Source organism: Heterocephalus glaber, unplaced genomic scaffold (assembly GCF_053883595.1).
Source record: "Heterocephalus glaber isolate CG9 unplaced genomic scaffold, H.glaber_assembly_v1.0 deba00001743, whole genome shotgun sequence".
NCBI classification, from domain to species: Eukaryota; Metazoa; Chordata; class Mammalia; order Rodentia; family Bathyergidae; genus Heterocephalus; species Heterocephalus glaber.
In genome coordinates, this window is record NW_028258449.1 from 560001 (window position 1) to 576031 (window position 16031).

Consider the following 16031-nt stretch of genomic DNA (forward strand, 5'->3'; position numbering starts at 1 on the left):
TGAGGTGCCCATTTGCAAATAATTACAATTTTCCATAACACTATCGTTATGGGAATTATTCTAGTTTACTTCTTTTATATATGAGAATAAGTGTGGTTATCAGACCGACTTTTGTGAATGTATATATTCCCAGGTTTCCCACCTTTGGACTGTAAGGCACAATGCTGGCTGGCACTTTTTCGAAAACTGACATGTTTGAGCAAAGCAGAAAAGGGTCACTGAGCTGCCAGGGATTATCAGCAGCACTTCCCGGAGAGTGAGGCGGAGCACTGCGGGCTGACTTGAGGGTGTCCCCCCGGGCCCTGCCGACCAGCCCTTCCACTCGCCTTGTACTTCCCAAGGTAAGGGTGTCGGCCCCCAGTTATCAGCATGTCTTCTCCTCGCTCCAGGACGCAGCGGACCGCGCGGCCGTGCCTGAACAGAAGTGCAGGGGTGAGTTCTCCCTCACAAGGGCCTCCCCGGTGGCACAGCTCGGGTCCACACGCAGCCTCCCCAGGACTCCAGGCTCTGTCACACAGCCTCGCTGGCCTTGCCTTCAGTGGCCTCCCCTCCCTCTGGGCCCGGGCACGACGCCCACTTCCACTACTCCTTGGAGGGTGGCTCTGGGCATTTCGGTGGGCATTGCCCTCTGCTGTGGGAAAGTGGCCCCAAGGCCACATGTTAGACTGGTGACAAATGGCAACACTAGGTGGGTCTGGACAAAGGTTTCGTCCTCCCCGGGATGGAGGGCCTGGTGATGCCAGGGGCAGGCAGTTTCCCTGGTGCTGTTTCGAGACCCTCAAAGGGAGTCAGCGACTTAATGAACGCAATCCTAGCAAGAGCAGTGCCCTGAATCAGTGCTGCAGGTCTCGCCCGTGACGACGGCAGGCACAGCCAGCCAGCAGGGGAGGAGGCCAGGACCTGCTTCCTGTCCACGCTCCAGTACTGTACTGTTTCTGCCATGGCTTTTACTCCTTTCAGTGGTGGATTCTTATTTATTCTCACAGCACACAGCAGGACAGCTGAGACTAAGGGGACGGTGCAGCTGTCAGCCGGTCTGCGTGCCACGCGGGTTTTATGTGACTTTGGTTCTGCTTCTTTCTTGTTAATCTTGAGCTGTTTTTTTATTTTTTTGGTACAGGGGGGTCGAACTTGGGACCTTGCGCTTGTGAAGCAGGCAGTGGCACCGAGCTAGATCCCTGGCCCGATACTGAGTTTTGTTGTGGCTTCATCGTACCTCTGGTGAGCCGTGGCAGGCAGTTTCTCCACTTACTTGTGGGCGGCAAATGCAGTGATGGCTGCCATGATGCTGGTTTTGATCACCTTTCCCCCGAACGCCCCCCCAACACGCCGCACGTGGCACATGACCTTGTTAGCCGGGAGCTTCAAGGTCGAGGCAACGATATCCTGGGAATGACAGCAGTTTTCAGCAAGGACTCGCCACTGCCCCACGACCTTTAAGCAACTGTCCCGTGAAGCAGAAGTGTGACAGTTGCTACACACTGCAGCAGTGTGCTGACACACGAGCCATGCGCTGTGCTGAGAAGCAGAAGAAAGCCCAGTAACTTCAGCCAGCCTTGCCCGCGCATCTCAGTGACACCTGGCCGCAAGGACACCACCGGGACTACTGCTGAGTAGCCAGCCCTTCACTAGCTGCGGGACAGTTCTACTCCAACTTTTTATGTTTTCCCCACGAACCACACCCAGAGTGCCCATCCCGGATCCCAGGGCTGTGTTTTCTGCAGAGTAACGCTGGGGTCCTGCTTCCCTGCTGGTCCTTTTCCTGCCGGGCGCTGACCCCTCCCATTTCCTCCCCAGGTCTTCCCCAGATTTGAGTCCTATTCTTCGGCCCCCCAATGTTTAGTGCCCTTTAGTCCTAACAACCAATTTATAGCTGGGGAGCCAAGGTAGATGGGGAGGGGCAGCAGAGCAGCACTGGGCCGGAGGCCACCTGGCTCCGGCTCTGTTGACAGCACTGGCCAGCTCTGCAGGATCGAGCCCACGCCCTCTGCTCTGCTTCCTTCTCCTCCTGGTGCCTGACTCCCAGCTCCTAAGTGCGCCCTTCAGGCTGCTGCTCTCCAGGACCCTGCCCCCTCCCATCTCCCTGCTGCCCAGGGCTCAGGCTGCAAACAGCAAATGTGCGGATGGCTGAGGGCACCGTCCTGCTGTGAGAGGGACTGGAAATGGCCTCTTCCCCTGCCCCCCACAACTCTGACTGCAAATCCAACTTGAAGCCTCCTCCTCTGGGGCCTGCTGGTGACTCAGCTTGGGCGCCCGTCCTTTCTCCTGATTCCTGCACCCGCTTGCACACTGCCTTGACTGGCTGGGCCTGGCCACACCCTCTCCATGCTGCTCCCTAATTCCTCCGAGTCCGTGCTGTGTGCTTGGGGCAGGGCAGGCCGCCCTCTTTTGTCTTGTTTCCTTGACTGTACCAATATCAGAGCAAGACATGTGCAGACGGCCTAATGGGTTCTGAAGTTACAGACCCACAAACAGAAGGCACCTCTTTTAATAAAACTCTTAAAATGGGGAAGTTGTGTGGCCAGATACCCACCCACATCAATATGACTGTTAGCACTCAATAGTTCCTCAGCTCCTGAGCAATGACCTTTGTTTGGCCTCTAGTCACTCTGGCACATATCCGGGCAGAAATCACCTGTCCCTGTCCTCACACAGCACCCCACGTACCTGGATGTACTTGGGGAACTGTGTGGACACATAGATGTCCATCTCCTGGTCCTCTGCCTTGGGAATGGCAAGCATGCTTTGAGTCTCCATGTAGAAATGCTCTTGACCACCCATGTGGACCTCACCTGTCAGGAGAATACTGGACAGCTGAGGTGGCAGCCAGAACAGCGGTGCCCGGCTGTCACCCGTGAGCCATCAACCAGCAGCATCGGCAATGTGTGGCCTCCGCTACGTCCACGGAAGGCAGGACCACAGAGTGAGCCCTGAGGAAGGCACGTGACTTTCCAGGGTCAGAACACCACGGCGAGGTGACGTGCAGCTCCCAGACAGGATGGGAGGGATGAGCTTCTCCCTGCCCCGTCACATGCAGCTGGCCACCCTGCGCCCTGTCTACAGGCAGTGTGGAAGCTGACTCCACTAATGGGGTCACTGCGTCAAACCCAACTAGAATGGTGTCAGGAGGGCGTGGGACGAGACGCTGAGGTCACATAGTCCTGTCCCCAAACCATCTCAAAAGCCCAACCCAAAGCCACAAGGGCTGAGGCGGAGCCCCGAGAGCCTCCGCTGATGCACAAGGTAGAGACACCAGCGCCCCACACTTCCCCGCCTCCTCTTCCCCATGAAACCCTAACTTTTCCTTTGTGCTCTGGACACAGCAGAGGCTGCCCCATGAGACTGCAAGTCTCCTTCTTGTGTATTATTCCCAAACAAACCCTCCCTCAGAGGACTGACAGGCAGAGAGAAGAAGGCGACACACAGGGACAGCACGACCCCGGTGAGGCACAGCTGTGGGCACTGGTTTGCGGTTCTTATCACGTGCCTCGTGCGTGAGTCCTGGCTTTGCAGAAGCCAGTGATCCAAAACCGCTGGCAGAGGTGGAAGAAAGCGCCACAGATACTGATTCTCAGTAGTCGAGGCTCAGCAGAAGGTGTCTAGGAAGATCAGCTACCGAGAGACAGCACACACCTAACCTAGCTGAGCCTGGCAGAAACTCAGAGACTGCCCAACCTGCGGGGGGCCCATGTCCCTATCAGGCTGTGACAAGCACTCTAGTTCTGCACCAGGAAACTGCACCTCCACCCCACCTGGCAACAGCAAGTGTCAGCCCCTCCTCCCCGCCAGCATGGAATCCGGTCCAGTAGAGAAGATTCTAACCAGCCCCAGAGCCCTGGGACAGAAACCCAAAATGTCCTGGACGTACGATGAAGTCACTCATCGCTCCAAGCACCAGGAAAATCTCAGCTTCCTCGAGAAAAGACCAAGAGCAGCCAAGATTGAGGTGACCAGAGGCTGAGACTGCGGACAAGGACCCAAAGGAGCCATCGGACAAAAGCCCTCAGGACAGCGATCCAAATACAGAAAGTTTGCAAAGAAACAGAAGGCAAAAATACCAAAGGGAAATTTCACAACTGAGAAATACTGTGCAAGAACTGAAAATTTAAATACTTCACGGAGGGGCTCAACAGCAGGACAGAGAACAGAGAAAGTGACCAGAGAACAAGAGCAAGAAAAACAGAAACCGGCCAAGCTGATCACAGGAAAAACAGACTGGAAAAACATGGCTGGAGCCTCGGAAACCATGTGACCAAATAAAAGACCCGACATTTGTGTCATGGAAGCCAAGCGCTAAAGGAAATAATGGCCGGATCTTCTTAAACTTGGCAAGAGACACAAACCCACGGACTCAAGATGCTGAGTGACCCCAGCTGAATAAATCCAAAGAAATCCACACCTAGACACTTCATATTTGAACCTCAGAACACTAAAGACAAAAGGGAAGAAAACACTTTCTTGAAAGCAGTGAGAAAAACACCCCCTCGACTGGGGGAAAGCGCTTTGAGAGAAGCCGTTTTCTCAGCAGAAGCCAGGGGGCCAGAGGAGTGGACCACATTCAGAGTGCTGAGAACATCAGCAAGAAAGAGTGCATGACAAAAAGAATAAAAATACGGTAGCTTTCTTTTCTCCCCTTGAGTTTTAAAAATTATGTCCAAAACAAAACTATAGGATTGCTTCACATGGTTCCAGTGTGTGCACAGGAATCAGAGACAGTCATCAAGTGGATGAGGGGTGGAGGGGACAGAAGGATGGAAAAGGAGGTGAGCTTCTACGCGTGACTTGCACAGAGAACGCTGTGACAGTCTGTGGTTAGACAGAGAAACATCAAGAGCTGCCGCAGGGCGACATGCTGCAACATACTACAACACTCCAGCACGGAGTTCTAGAACTACCAGGGAACCGAAGGTCACTGGGGGCGGAATGAAAGCAAGGAATGAGCAGTACAAATGCGAGTGGCCATCACGTGTAGGTGGGAGGCAGAACTTCTTAAAATTAAAAAATGGACCCAGTAATAGAGATTTATCAACTGCCTGAGGGATATTCCCTTGGAAATATTTTGTGCTGGACTCCTATCTTCTCCATGATCTCACTGAAGAAACAGCAGAAAAAAATAAGACTCAGAGTAAACATCTCGCACATACCCCCAAAAGTGAGGAAAGCATGCAGAAAACCAGCAGATTCTGCCTCACTTACAGGACAAGCACATTCAAATTTCAAGCGCTCAGATCCTAACTTGAGGGCAGCTTCTACCAGAGCAGAGAACCCAGCCTGCTGTCCCTGAAGCAAGCCCACACAGCGCCTCGGAGCCTCCGAGTTTGCTTTGTGAAACCTCGTTTGACTGAAGGGCGAGCCAGAGCCGCGGCTCTCGGGCACCGAGATGGTACGTGCCGTTGGAACCCTGTGGGGATGGTGCCCGGTGTCGGGCGCCTAACTCCAAGGGTGACGGTCACACCACGAGCCAGCTCCAGGCCCTCTGGGCTGCTCCGTGCCACCCTCTCCCGAGAGCTTTACCTTCCAGAACCTGATCCACTGTCTTGAACGCCTCTTCCACGTCTCCACACTCCAGTTTCCTCTCCCCCTCGAAGAAGGACTTGTGCTGGACAGCTTCCTGGAGAGAAGGGAAACTGAGGCCAGCTGGGGACCAGGACCCTGCCCGCAGGAGCGCAGTGCTGCCCACAGCCGGACTGTGGCACAGGAGCCAGCTGGTTTCTCCTGTCTCTGCACTCCACGCCTGCACTGCCCACCCTGAATCATGCGCATCCTGAAACCCCCACCTGCGGCCACGAGGATGCTCCAACCCTGGCCACCATGGGCTGCCCCTCCTGGCCACCTAACAGGGATGCTCGTGTGACCCTGCCATTTCCCCCACCGAAAAGGGTGTCTGTGTTTTTACCACCAAAGGACCCAGGCTCCGAGACAGTGTTTGTCGACTGGCCCTGTAACAGCCAGCTGTGTGGCATAGGTGACCTCAGCAGAGGGAGGGTAACCCACAGGGCTGCCGTGAGCAGCAGGGAGTTGCTGGGTGGGACGATGCGGAGCCCTGCGGTGGGCAGGGCGTGGAGGTTGGGGGCTCATTGACTGCAATCCGTGCGTCTCAGCCGTGCTGGACGAGGGCCCGGCTAGGGCTCCCCGACACCATGAGGTCTCCCAAGTGCACAGCAGGTGAAACCTTGGCGTGAGCGAGAGGGGTCTGTGTTTCAGTCACAGCTTAAGTTATTTGTGACACTGCAGGTTTAGCACTGGTTGGGCCTGTGCCCCACAGCCAGAGTGTAACCGGCACCACACGCAGCAGGCAGATGGGGACGCTGAGCAGGGTCACAGGACACAGCCCCAAGCCCGTCGGCTCCCTCCTGCACACACGTTTTCCTTTCCCAGCCTTTTGCTGATCGACACGGAGCTTCTTGCTGGGATCCATTCACACGCTTTCTGCTAGGCAGACTCTGGTGCCCCAAGTTGAAAAAGCAGCTCGTTTTGTAAGTCCCACCCTTACGTTTAATCTTTTCAGCTTCACTTGAGCAGTGGAGTCGGTGTCCTAATGTCCTGGTGGGGAAGGTGCGAAGGGACTGGGAGCCAGCAGAGCATGGTCAGACCCACCTGGGTCCCCTCGAGGCTGGGGTCTGTTTGTTTGGATTTTTATTTGGCTGGGAGTAGGAAAGGGAAGGGTGGACATTTAAACCACTGGTATCCAGCGGAGAATTTCAAACAAAGTTTGGATGAAGTTTTGAGTGAATAATTGTTGAACAGGAAGTAATTTCAACTCAGAAGCAGTGCTTGGGGGAGGAACACACAGTGGGCAGGAGCGTCGGCGGGGAAAGGTGGGGAGGACCACAGCGCTGGCTGACACTGGCCAGGAAATTCTCCAGCCCATTCGTGCCTTAACCACAGCCAGATTTCTAGATTCTTGTCTACTTGGCTTGATTTCATTTTTGAAAATTTTGGTAAAAAGGAAAAGGGATTTATTCAAAGCTAGTTCTCAAGGAGATGAAGGGTTCTATTGGCATCAGATCACCATTTCATCTTGGACTCGTGGGTTGGGGTCTTTTGGAGCAAGTGACAGAGAGCAGGAGGGGACACAGACAATGCAGCCCACGCCTGCTTTGCCACTTCGAGCCATCTTTAAATCCATGTCCCCTTTCCTGAGAGAAGGACACTGGAATCTGTCTCCTGGGACCTGCGTGTGCATATTCTGTCCTTTGTTTGTTTGTTTGTACCGGGGATTGAACTCGGGACCTTATGCTTGTGAAGCATTCTGTCCTCTTTTCTGGGCTGAGGAGAGGAGCGGGAGGTGGACTATTGGTTATGTGCTCAGCAGGATAAAGTCTGAAAAAGTTGCTTATCTCTAGAGGGAAAATCCAGGTTTTAAAGTTCCATTTTGAGGTGTTGGTTACACTAGGACACAGTGCCCAGGGTTGCGCATCACCATTAACACCACAGATTCCTCTGCCATCGCGGAACCACTTGAAGCAGAACTTTTGGCAGAAGGCTATTCATGGATCTCACCTTCCTTCCACTAACAGAAATGGGAACAGTTGTCCAGAGTATCCTTCACGAAGCCTAGTGGCCTCACTAGATATTCCTTCAGGTCGACATACCCAGTTCACCAGTGAAATGGAACTGAAATTTGCTCTTGAGGGAGACACATAGGATAAGCCAATCCAGTTTCTTACGGTTTCTCATGCAACCAGCACTGGAAACCCAGTCCTGAGATGCCATGGAGAAGATCAGCCTTTGGGATGACACGCAAGGGAGCAATCTCTGTAACTAATGCACGCTTCGGTGTTCTAAATACTTGGGGTAAAAGAGGAGCCTTTGAACGGTTGTTCTGCTCTCCATTTCTGTCTCCCTTAGCTTGAATCCATTTTAATTTTAAAATACTAAGGAAATTTTCCAGATACAGTTGTTGTGTTCCTAGGTGAGACCCCAAGGCCGGGCTCCTCTGCAGACAGTGACCCCGCCCGGGTCAACCCCTCCTTTCTGCCTCTGAGGACGGTTCGAGGGTCAGGCCGTCCCCAGAGCACGAGGGATGTGCACCAACCGCATCCAGTCTGCATGAGCAGCTTCCCCTCTTATCACTCAGGACGTTGTAGGAACTAAAGGGCTGTCGCAGAAGAGCACTGTCACCTCACAGAGGTGTCTTACAACCCCACATTTCCAACCATGATCTAAAACCTGGGGTAGCAAATGCAATTCCACTGTCTGAATTTCCCACGCGCCTGTGCCTCGAATCCCTCAGTGTGCGATAGAGGATCTAAAAGCAGAGCTGCAGAACTTGCCTCAGGGCATCTGATGGGGCTCCCTGGAGCAGCACCGAGAAGGTGGGGGAGTGGAGTTTCAGGAGGCACCTCCCAGGCCCTGAGGCGGTGCCCGGGCTCCTCTCCCACCTGCCTGGCAGTGCCCACATCTCTCCCCACGTTCCCATGAAGCCCCGAGCTCCAGAGAATCTGCCCACTCGAGGCCCACCATCGGCCTCCACTTTCCGTGTGCCCCGAAAGGTCTAGTTGGGCGGGACAGCAGGACCCTCCAGTGGGACTTGACCCAGAAGCTGCTTCCTGGCCCTGTCTTGGAGCACAGGGGACGGGATGGGGGTTGGGGGTGCCTGGAATCCCGGATGTGGCCTGGGGCCAGCGGAGGCTGGTTTGGGAGCCGCTGGGGCTGGGGCTGGGCCTTCCTGTCCCTGGGAGAGCTTCCTAACAGACTGCTGCTGTCCACCCTGCCCGAGCTGGCCGGCCGGGGGTGCCTCACCTCAACCGTGAGGATCAGTGGCTCCAGGTCCTTGTAGACGATGCGCACTTTCTCAGCAGCTTGTTTTGCCTGAACCTCAGAATCTGCGATGATGGCACAGACAAGGTGACCCACACACAGCACCTGGGACCGAGACCTCTGTCACTGGAGCACCCTCTCCCTCCATGCGTCCCTCCCTCCCACATGGGCAGCTGCACACAGTGAGCGACTGCACCCCATCCCTGAGTCCTGGGCAGGGAGGGCCACACAGCCAAGCTGACCCTAGCTCCCGGCCAGCCGAGGGCCCCTGAATGATCAGGGCCATCCTGCACCAGGCTGAGCTCAGTGGGGCTCAGGGGTGGCTCGAAGAGCACTGTTCTGTGACAACACCACATGGGCCTCTGCCCGACCCATACTGGGGCCAGGCCTGTCAGGAAGGGCCGGGACCTCGGAGGCTGAGCATTCCCTCAGCAGACTGTGACCAGCCACTCTGTCCCCCACCCAGGACAGATGGGAGATAGGTGGGTGGGCAGGAAATGAACAACACCAAGACCGGAGTCCTCTACCACCTCGCACCACACACGACTCACACTCAAAGCTCCTCACTGGGCCTTAGCCTATTTGTAGACTATTCTGTCTTTCCACAGGGGTGGGACTTGTATCAAAACCAGTGCAATGAAGCCGGGGAGGAGCTCGGCTGTGAGCACTGGCTGAGCAGGAGGCCCAGCTCCTCCCAGTACCACAGTCCAGCAGTGCTGAGCACCAAGTGCAGCCCTGGACCGTGGGTGGGCAGCATGGAGAGGCTCACGCCGGATTCTGGGCGAGCCTGGGCCGGGGTCCACAGCCCCGCAGGACTGCAGTCGTCTGTGTTCACAGCCTCAGCAATGCCATTTATTGAAGCCATGACGGGCTAAAAACCAATGTTAAAAGGGAACTGAACCCAAGGCACCATCCGAGAGCACTGTTCCTGGCTTTGAAGGCCCCGGGCTTTGCCTGTGGCCATGAGGACCTGGCACCCAGGCTGAGACACAGGGCACTTAGCAAGCCTGTCAGGGCCACAGCCCAGTGTTCACTGCTCAGTCAGTGAACACTCAGGTCACAGCCACTCGCAGCCCTGCCCTGGGGCGGCTTCAGTGGACTTCAGATGTTGGTTTTTGTCAACTAGATCTGCCAGACAGAGCCGGAGCAGGGCCGGTTCCAAGTACGAGCCTTGGGGAGGTCAGAGCTGTGTGGAACCTGCGTTTCCTGGTCACTGGGCTTTGGTGCCCAAGTCCAGTATCTGATGCATTCTGGTGGCAGCTGCTTCTCTACAGCACCAGCTGCGCTGGGAGCAAGGCGTGGGAGACTGGAAGGAATTGGGCAAGAGCCTCACCCCGGAAGGGCTGGGGTGGGAGGACTAAAAACGAGCTTCACACAGAACAGGACACATTAAAGAGTCTCCTCTGAAACCAGACATAACAGATGCTCACTTAAACTCTCCCAGGCCTAGTGTGGTGGTTAAGCTCAGCACTCTGGAGGCTGAGGCAGGGGGATCGAAGGTTCTGGCCAGACCACAGTCTGGCAACTTAGTAAGACCCTGACTCTAAATAAAACAAAACAAAACAAAGCAAAAATGCCCACTGAGCAAAAGTCAGTGGGAATGGGAGGGTCAGGATGAGTTCGGGGGGACTCCAGGGGGAAACATGTGGGGATGCCCTGTGAACCTGAGCTTGACTCTGGGACACACCGGGCCTAGAGCAGCAGCAAGGGTGTCAGGGAGGCATCTCGAGCCAGAGCGGCCAAAACTCCCGTCCACTGTTCTTCCAGGCCTGGTGGCAACACACTACATTACTACTAGGACCTTCTATGTAACTCGCCTATTTCCTTACTTCTGTGGAAAGTGAGCCTATTTTGAGCTTATTCAACAGCTATTAGAATACGATGTTTTATCATAAGCCAAGTATATCAGAGTCTTCTATGATGCACGGAATCAGGTGTTATCGCTGAGAAAACAGAAAATACAGCTAACCTGCTTTCAAACAAGAAGTAACATCACAGTGGGCCCTTGACTTACAAACTCAATTTATTCCCAAGGGCTGGTTGTAACTCAATTTGGTCAGAGAAGGCTCAGACTCCTCTCCACAGCCTTCAAAGTCTCTCTCCTGTGCACAGCAGATCTCAGTGTTCTTAGAGAGCACTGGCCCAGGATTTCTCAGTGAGCCCCACATAGGCAAGGATACTGTCATGTTCCTTCCAGAGCTCTTTAAGGGTTAAATCTATGTCTGAGACCATCTGGGAGCAACAGTTGCTGGCATCTGGGTCATAAGTCAAGACTTTGTTCATAAGTTAAAACTAAAATTATATGGCCAGGATTTAGCTCAGTGGTTCTGCTGCCTGCCTTGCAAGTGCAAGGTCCTGAGTTCGATCCCCGGTACCAAAAAAACAAAAAACCAAACAAAAAACCCACTAAAATTCTGGTCGTAACCCAAGCTGCTCGTATGTCAGGACAGTCATGACTCAAGGGTCCACTGTACCTTGTCTGTCGCCAGCAATGTCTCTGTGGAGAAGGAGTTTACGTCCCCAAGGTGCTTGCTCGTCACGATGTCCACCACGCCCGGCAGGCTGAGAGCCTCTGACAGATCCATGGAGCTGGGGGACACAGGGCAGCCGCAGTGCGGGGACCAGGAGAATGTGGTGAGCAGAAGTGAGACACGAGAGAGGGAGGACATGTCAGAGCCCTGCTCCAGAACGCTCTGCCCGGCACGGGGACAGATCTGGGGACCATGAGGCTTTGAGTGTAGCAGGGTGGAGCGGAGTGTGGCAGACCCTGCGTTTCTGCCCCACCTCCCCCCGTCCTCACCCCACAGTCCCCTCTCCCCACCCTTCGTCTGCACTAACGTGACTGGGCCATGGGAAGCCAGTCTCCCACGCCTGCTGGGTAGGAGACTCACACGATAGCAGCATGGGCTCTCGAGCTGGTCACAAAGGTCAGGAACAGCTCCTGGTCGACCGCGGGCATGTCGTCGCAGTAGACGGCCTCCCCGGTGGCATGTTTGACCCCGGACAGGTGCATGACAGGGCGGCCAATGGGGTCCTGAGGAAGCTGCTTGGGGTCCGTGTTCTGTATGAGAAGAAATTGGCACACACTTTTTAGATTCCTATCAGGAAGGCAGAACAATCATTGTGAGCTTCTCCCAGAAGAGGATGGCTGTGAGCTACATACATCAGAGTGCGTCCGAGAGTAATAGTCCCTACTCGAAGTCACCAGGACAACAGGCATTAAAATACCCAGCAGCAAACTGGAAGGTGTGGCCACCCGTGGGGTTTCCCCACTTGGTCTTGAATGTGTAAGTAAATGGGTTTAAACATTTCTTTCTTTTTTTTTTTTGGTACCAGGGATGGAGCTCAGGTCCTTGTGCTTACGGGGCAGGTGGCAGAATCACTGAGCTAAATCCCCGGTCCTTAAACATTTCTTTCTGATGACACAAAGTCATGTTCACTCGCTAATGTTCATGTATTTGTTTAAACGGCATCGCTGAGTTCTTCTCACTGCTGTCTGTTGTGGTGCATGTCACAGCGCGGTGTGCCACAGCACAGCATGTGGGGACAGCTTCACAAAAACTCTGAGGTGACTTCAAGCAGAGTGGCATTTCTGTCTACCTGGAGGGAGGGAATCTAAAGCAGGGGAGAATCACTTCGCTCAGACACCTGGGGCACACAGTGTCACTGCAGTTCTCTGTGAATCTGAACGGGGGTCCAACCAGCGCCGAGTGCAGTGACAACCCCTGGGGTTCACAGCGAAAGACAGCACTGGCGCCACCCTGTTGGCCAAGGGGGCAGAAGCAGAGACAACGTCTACAATGGGAACGGCGCAACGCGGCTGCAAGATGCACACTTCCACCTCTGCTCAGCTGAAGGGGCGGGGCCTTTTTCATGTCCTTGTCCACTGTGCACCTGCCTTTGCCAGCCAGCACCCATCCAAGTCCGATGACCTTGGTCCACCTGTCCTGGGCCACAGCCGGCAAAGTCGGTCACACCCGGGCTGCGATGGCAACAGGGTGCTGCCCAGACACGGAGGCAGATGAACGCGTGGGGAAAACACTCATGAGGGCTGAAGCCGCTCCAACAACACCGACGCTGGTGCAGGTACGAAGAGAGCTGGAAAAGGAAGAGCAGAACTGCGCAGGGCGCACTGCCAGATCACCTCCTGACGAGGCCCGGGAGGCTGCTCTGCAGGCCTGAGTGCCCGTGTGCGCTGCTCCACTCTGAAATCTGTCCCGGTTCAAGGCGACGCCAGGGATCTCTAAGTCAAAGACTGTAGTTGCCATATTCAACCGAACGCCAGGTTTGTAACTTTCAAAATGTTTACTTCCCGTGCAGTCTGATGTATTTGAATTTTTAAAAAACCTCAAGGAATATACAGCAACTTCAGCATTCACTGCAACGTACCGTAAGCTTCTGTGACTAATCCAATCCCAGATTCAATGAGCTTAGGTTTAAAAACTCTCTTCCTATTCTTGACTTAATAAAACTCTCAAGGTCAAATTTCTTGATACTAATGTCAAGGAGAAACATGCCAGTCTTATCCAGTGTAGCAGCAGGATGGTTTCAGCTAGTATTTGCTGATGTTATCACAGAACGCTCCATGTGGAGTTAGGAGTGTAGTTCTCCTAACAGGCAGGCTTGCAGACAGCTCTTAGGACTCCTGTCTGATCTGACTAAAATGCACTCACGGAAGAGCTGCAGGACAGGAGGGCCGGGGAGTGAAGGAGCGTACAGTGCACAAAGAAAGCAGCAGCTCTGGTAAACAGCATCCCTGCATTCCTGCCGCCTCCGGGGCCAGAATGAACCCATGCAGCCCAGGGCCTGGCACACAGACCGCCCTGGGTCTCACGCTGACATTGGGAGCCGGGCAGGCCAGCTGGCTCACTCACGTGGGTGGCACAAGGACACAGGACAACACACAGGGCTCTGAGGGCCACACATTTCCCTTCACAGTCCCCACTGCTGCATTTGCTTTTGGTCACAACTCATAGGTTTTGACACTTTTTTCTAAAGCTGGGGATCAAATGGAGGGCCTCGAGCACACTAGGCAAGCCCTCTACCACTGAGCCATCCCCGCAGGGTTTTGAGATTTTAATTTTAATCAGCACTAAGAGACACTGTGAATTCACCTGATGGCAGCATGGGCTTATTGAGCTGGGAGTCCCTGAGAGGCTTAGTCTCTCTGAATAAGCAAAAGTCCCTCACCTGGTACCTGAACGTTCCCCGGCCATGTCTGTGCTCGGGGTGGAGGTCTTCTAACGCGCTCTCGTACTTGCCCACCAGGCTGGGATAGCGACCCGGGTCCTGGAAGGCAGGGTTATGGCAGATGCTTCACATACCTTCCAGTGGGCCGGGATGATGTGGGGAGGGAGACAAGTGGGGCCCTTGGTCAGCACCTCACCCTGGGCTCTGACGCCCTGCCCTGGGGCCTGGAGTGGAGGCGACCCCTGGCCCCCGCGCCCCTGCAGGGAACATGAACTCCCAGGGCACAGGAGTCACACGGACCCATGGGCTGCTGGCGTCCACTGTGTACATGTCCATCCTGGTCCCCTTAGTACTGTTTCCTGTGTGATCTGAGGATACGCAGCAGCAGCACAGGAAGAGAGAAGCTAAGTCAGGAAACAGGAGGAGAGTACGGAAACCACAAAGAGCTTGGAGCCAGTGACACCACCACAAACACCCATGGTTCCATGATGGACTGGAGGGGTCAGAGGCAATGTCCCTGGCACCACCCACAGGACACACACGGTCCCCAGGAGAAGCTGGGACTGAGGAGGGTGGCCACTCAGGCCCCTACACAGGCTTTAATCGATGTCCCTGATGGTTAAGTTTTATAACTTGAATAAGTTTTTGATTTTTTGGTACCAGGGATCAAACTCAGGACCTTGCGCTTGTGAGGCAGGTGGCAGAACCACTGAGCTAAATCCCCGCCCCTATAACTTAAATAATTTTAATAGAAAGGAATGCCAACAAAGGTTATTATTTTTCAAGAGAGGAAGCTCGGATGGAAGGTACAAGACTTTAAAGTAGAAGTTTTAAATTAAAGCACTTGATTCACCAAGCAATTGGATTCATTTGTGATCGAGGGGAGGAGTCCTCAACTGGCTGTATTTTTTCACTTTTGGTGACTTAGTGACAGTGTCACTCACATATGATCTGAGGTTTGTGTTCTAAAAAGCTGAGTGAACCTGTGGGTCTTGGTTGTTCCCATCTATAATGAAAAGACACCTTCAAAAGTAATGAGGAGAGAGGAGCACGTGTCTCCTAGGTGAAGTCATGCTCTGATTTCCACAGCACACAGAGTGGGGCAGTCAGCCAGGTGTGGCCCAGGGTTAATGGGGACAGTAAGGCTTCCGTTCCCTGTGGCTCTGGCAGGTTTTCTGGAAGGTTCTCTTTCAGCTGTGTTCTCCCTGGCACACAATCTTGGGAGTCTGACTGTTGTAAGTGGGACCAGGAGAAGGAGTGACCCCCAGGGGGCAGGTCCTCTGACACACGAGGACCACAGTGAGCCCCTTCCCCAGGATGACTCTGTCACCGTCTTCCCCTGTGAGGGAAATGAAGCTGAACAGAGGACAGGAAGTCGGGTGAGAGAGTGTGTCCCTGCCAGCAGGTGCTGAGCACCATCTGAGCAGCAAAGGGCCAGGAACAGAACAAGGGCAGTCAACGGAACCTGCCTACTCGCACTGGAGCTGTGGGGATCCCAGGGCACCCATCCACCTCGCCTCAGGACCCCATGACGCTCATGTCTCCAGCGCCAGGAGGCTAGGTCCCACAGAGAGTGGGAGCCACCAGGCCACCTACCATGTGGCTCAAGCCCTGGGACACCTGCAGGTAGAACCTGAAGAGGAAGCTGACCAGCAGGGTCCGCCTGAACTCCACCCGGCCACCAGGGGCCGAGCCAGGGATGGTGACCTCGCCCAGCACCAGCCTGCAGGCCTCGTCCAGCGTCTCTTCACTCCAGGACCTGGGGGGGGAAAGGACAGGACTCAGCCTCTCACAGGCTCCGCTACTCTGTGGGCGGAGGACCCCGGCCCAGCACGGGACCATGCAGGGTCAGCTCAGGGCCAGGCATCACCATCCACAGGGCGTGGCCTGGCCTCCCCACCCTCCCTTGCGGCCCACGGCTGCAGTGACCCTTCCGTCACCAGGACATTTGATCACGCCAGGTGCTGCGTGGGTCTGCACTCGCTCAGGTCTCTCAGCTGCCTGGGTGTGACTATCCATGTATGACAGAAAAGGAAACTGAGCTACCAGGAGGTTAGGGGAGCTGACGGAGCTCAACA

The 16031-nt window shown here is 54.7% G+C and overlaps 1 protein-coding gene across 8 annotated transcripts in view; it reads right to left on the reverse strand.

Annotated features, from left to right (window-relative positions):
- The window catches only part of Aox1 (aldehyde oxidase 1), a 50402-nt gene that overhangs the window by 14789 nt on the left and 19582 nt on the right, over nt 1-16031 (reverse strand). For 7 of the 8 annotated variants that reach the window (XR_015447046.1, XR_015447045.1, XR_015447044.1 and 4 more), the window contains 9 exons: nt 15550-15712; nt 13954-14052; nt 11655-11824; nt 11238-11352; nt 8746-8868; nt 5515-5611; nt 2668-2792; nt 1253-1518; nt 327-414 (listed from right to left, as the gene is read on the reverse strand). Coding sequence is in view for 5 of the 8 variants with exons in the window: in XM_021249728.2 (XP_021105387.1) it covers nt 327-414; nt 1253-1518; nt 2668-2792; nt 5515-5611; nt 8746-8868; nt 11238-11352; nt 11655-11824; nt 13954-14052; nt 15550-15712 (1246 nt within the window). In the remaining 3 variants the exon portion in view is untranslated. The remainder of the gene's footprint in view (nt 1-326; nt 415-1252; nt 1519-2667; nt 2793-5514; nt 5612-8745; nt 8869-11237; nt 11353-11654; nt 11825-13953; nt 14053-15549; nt 15713-16031) is intronic. The other variant, NM_001310222.1, reaches the window with a different exon arrangement.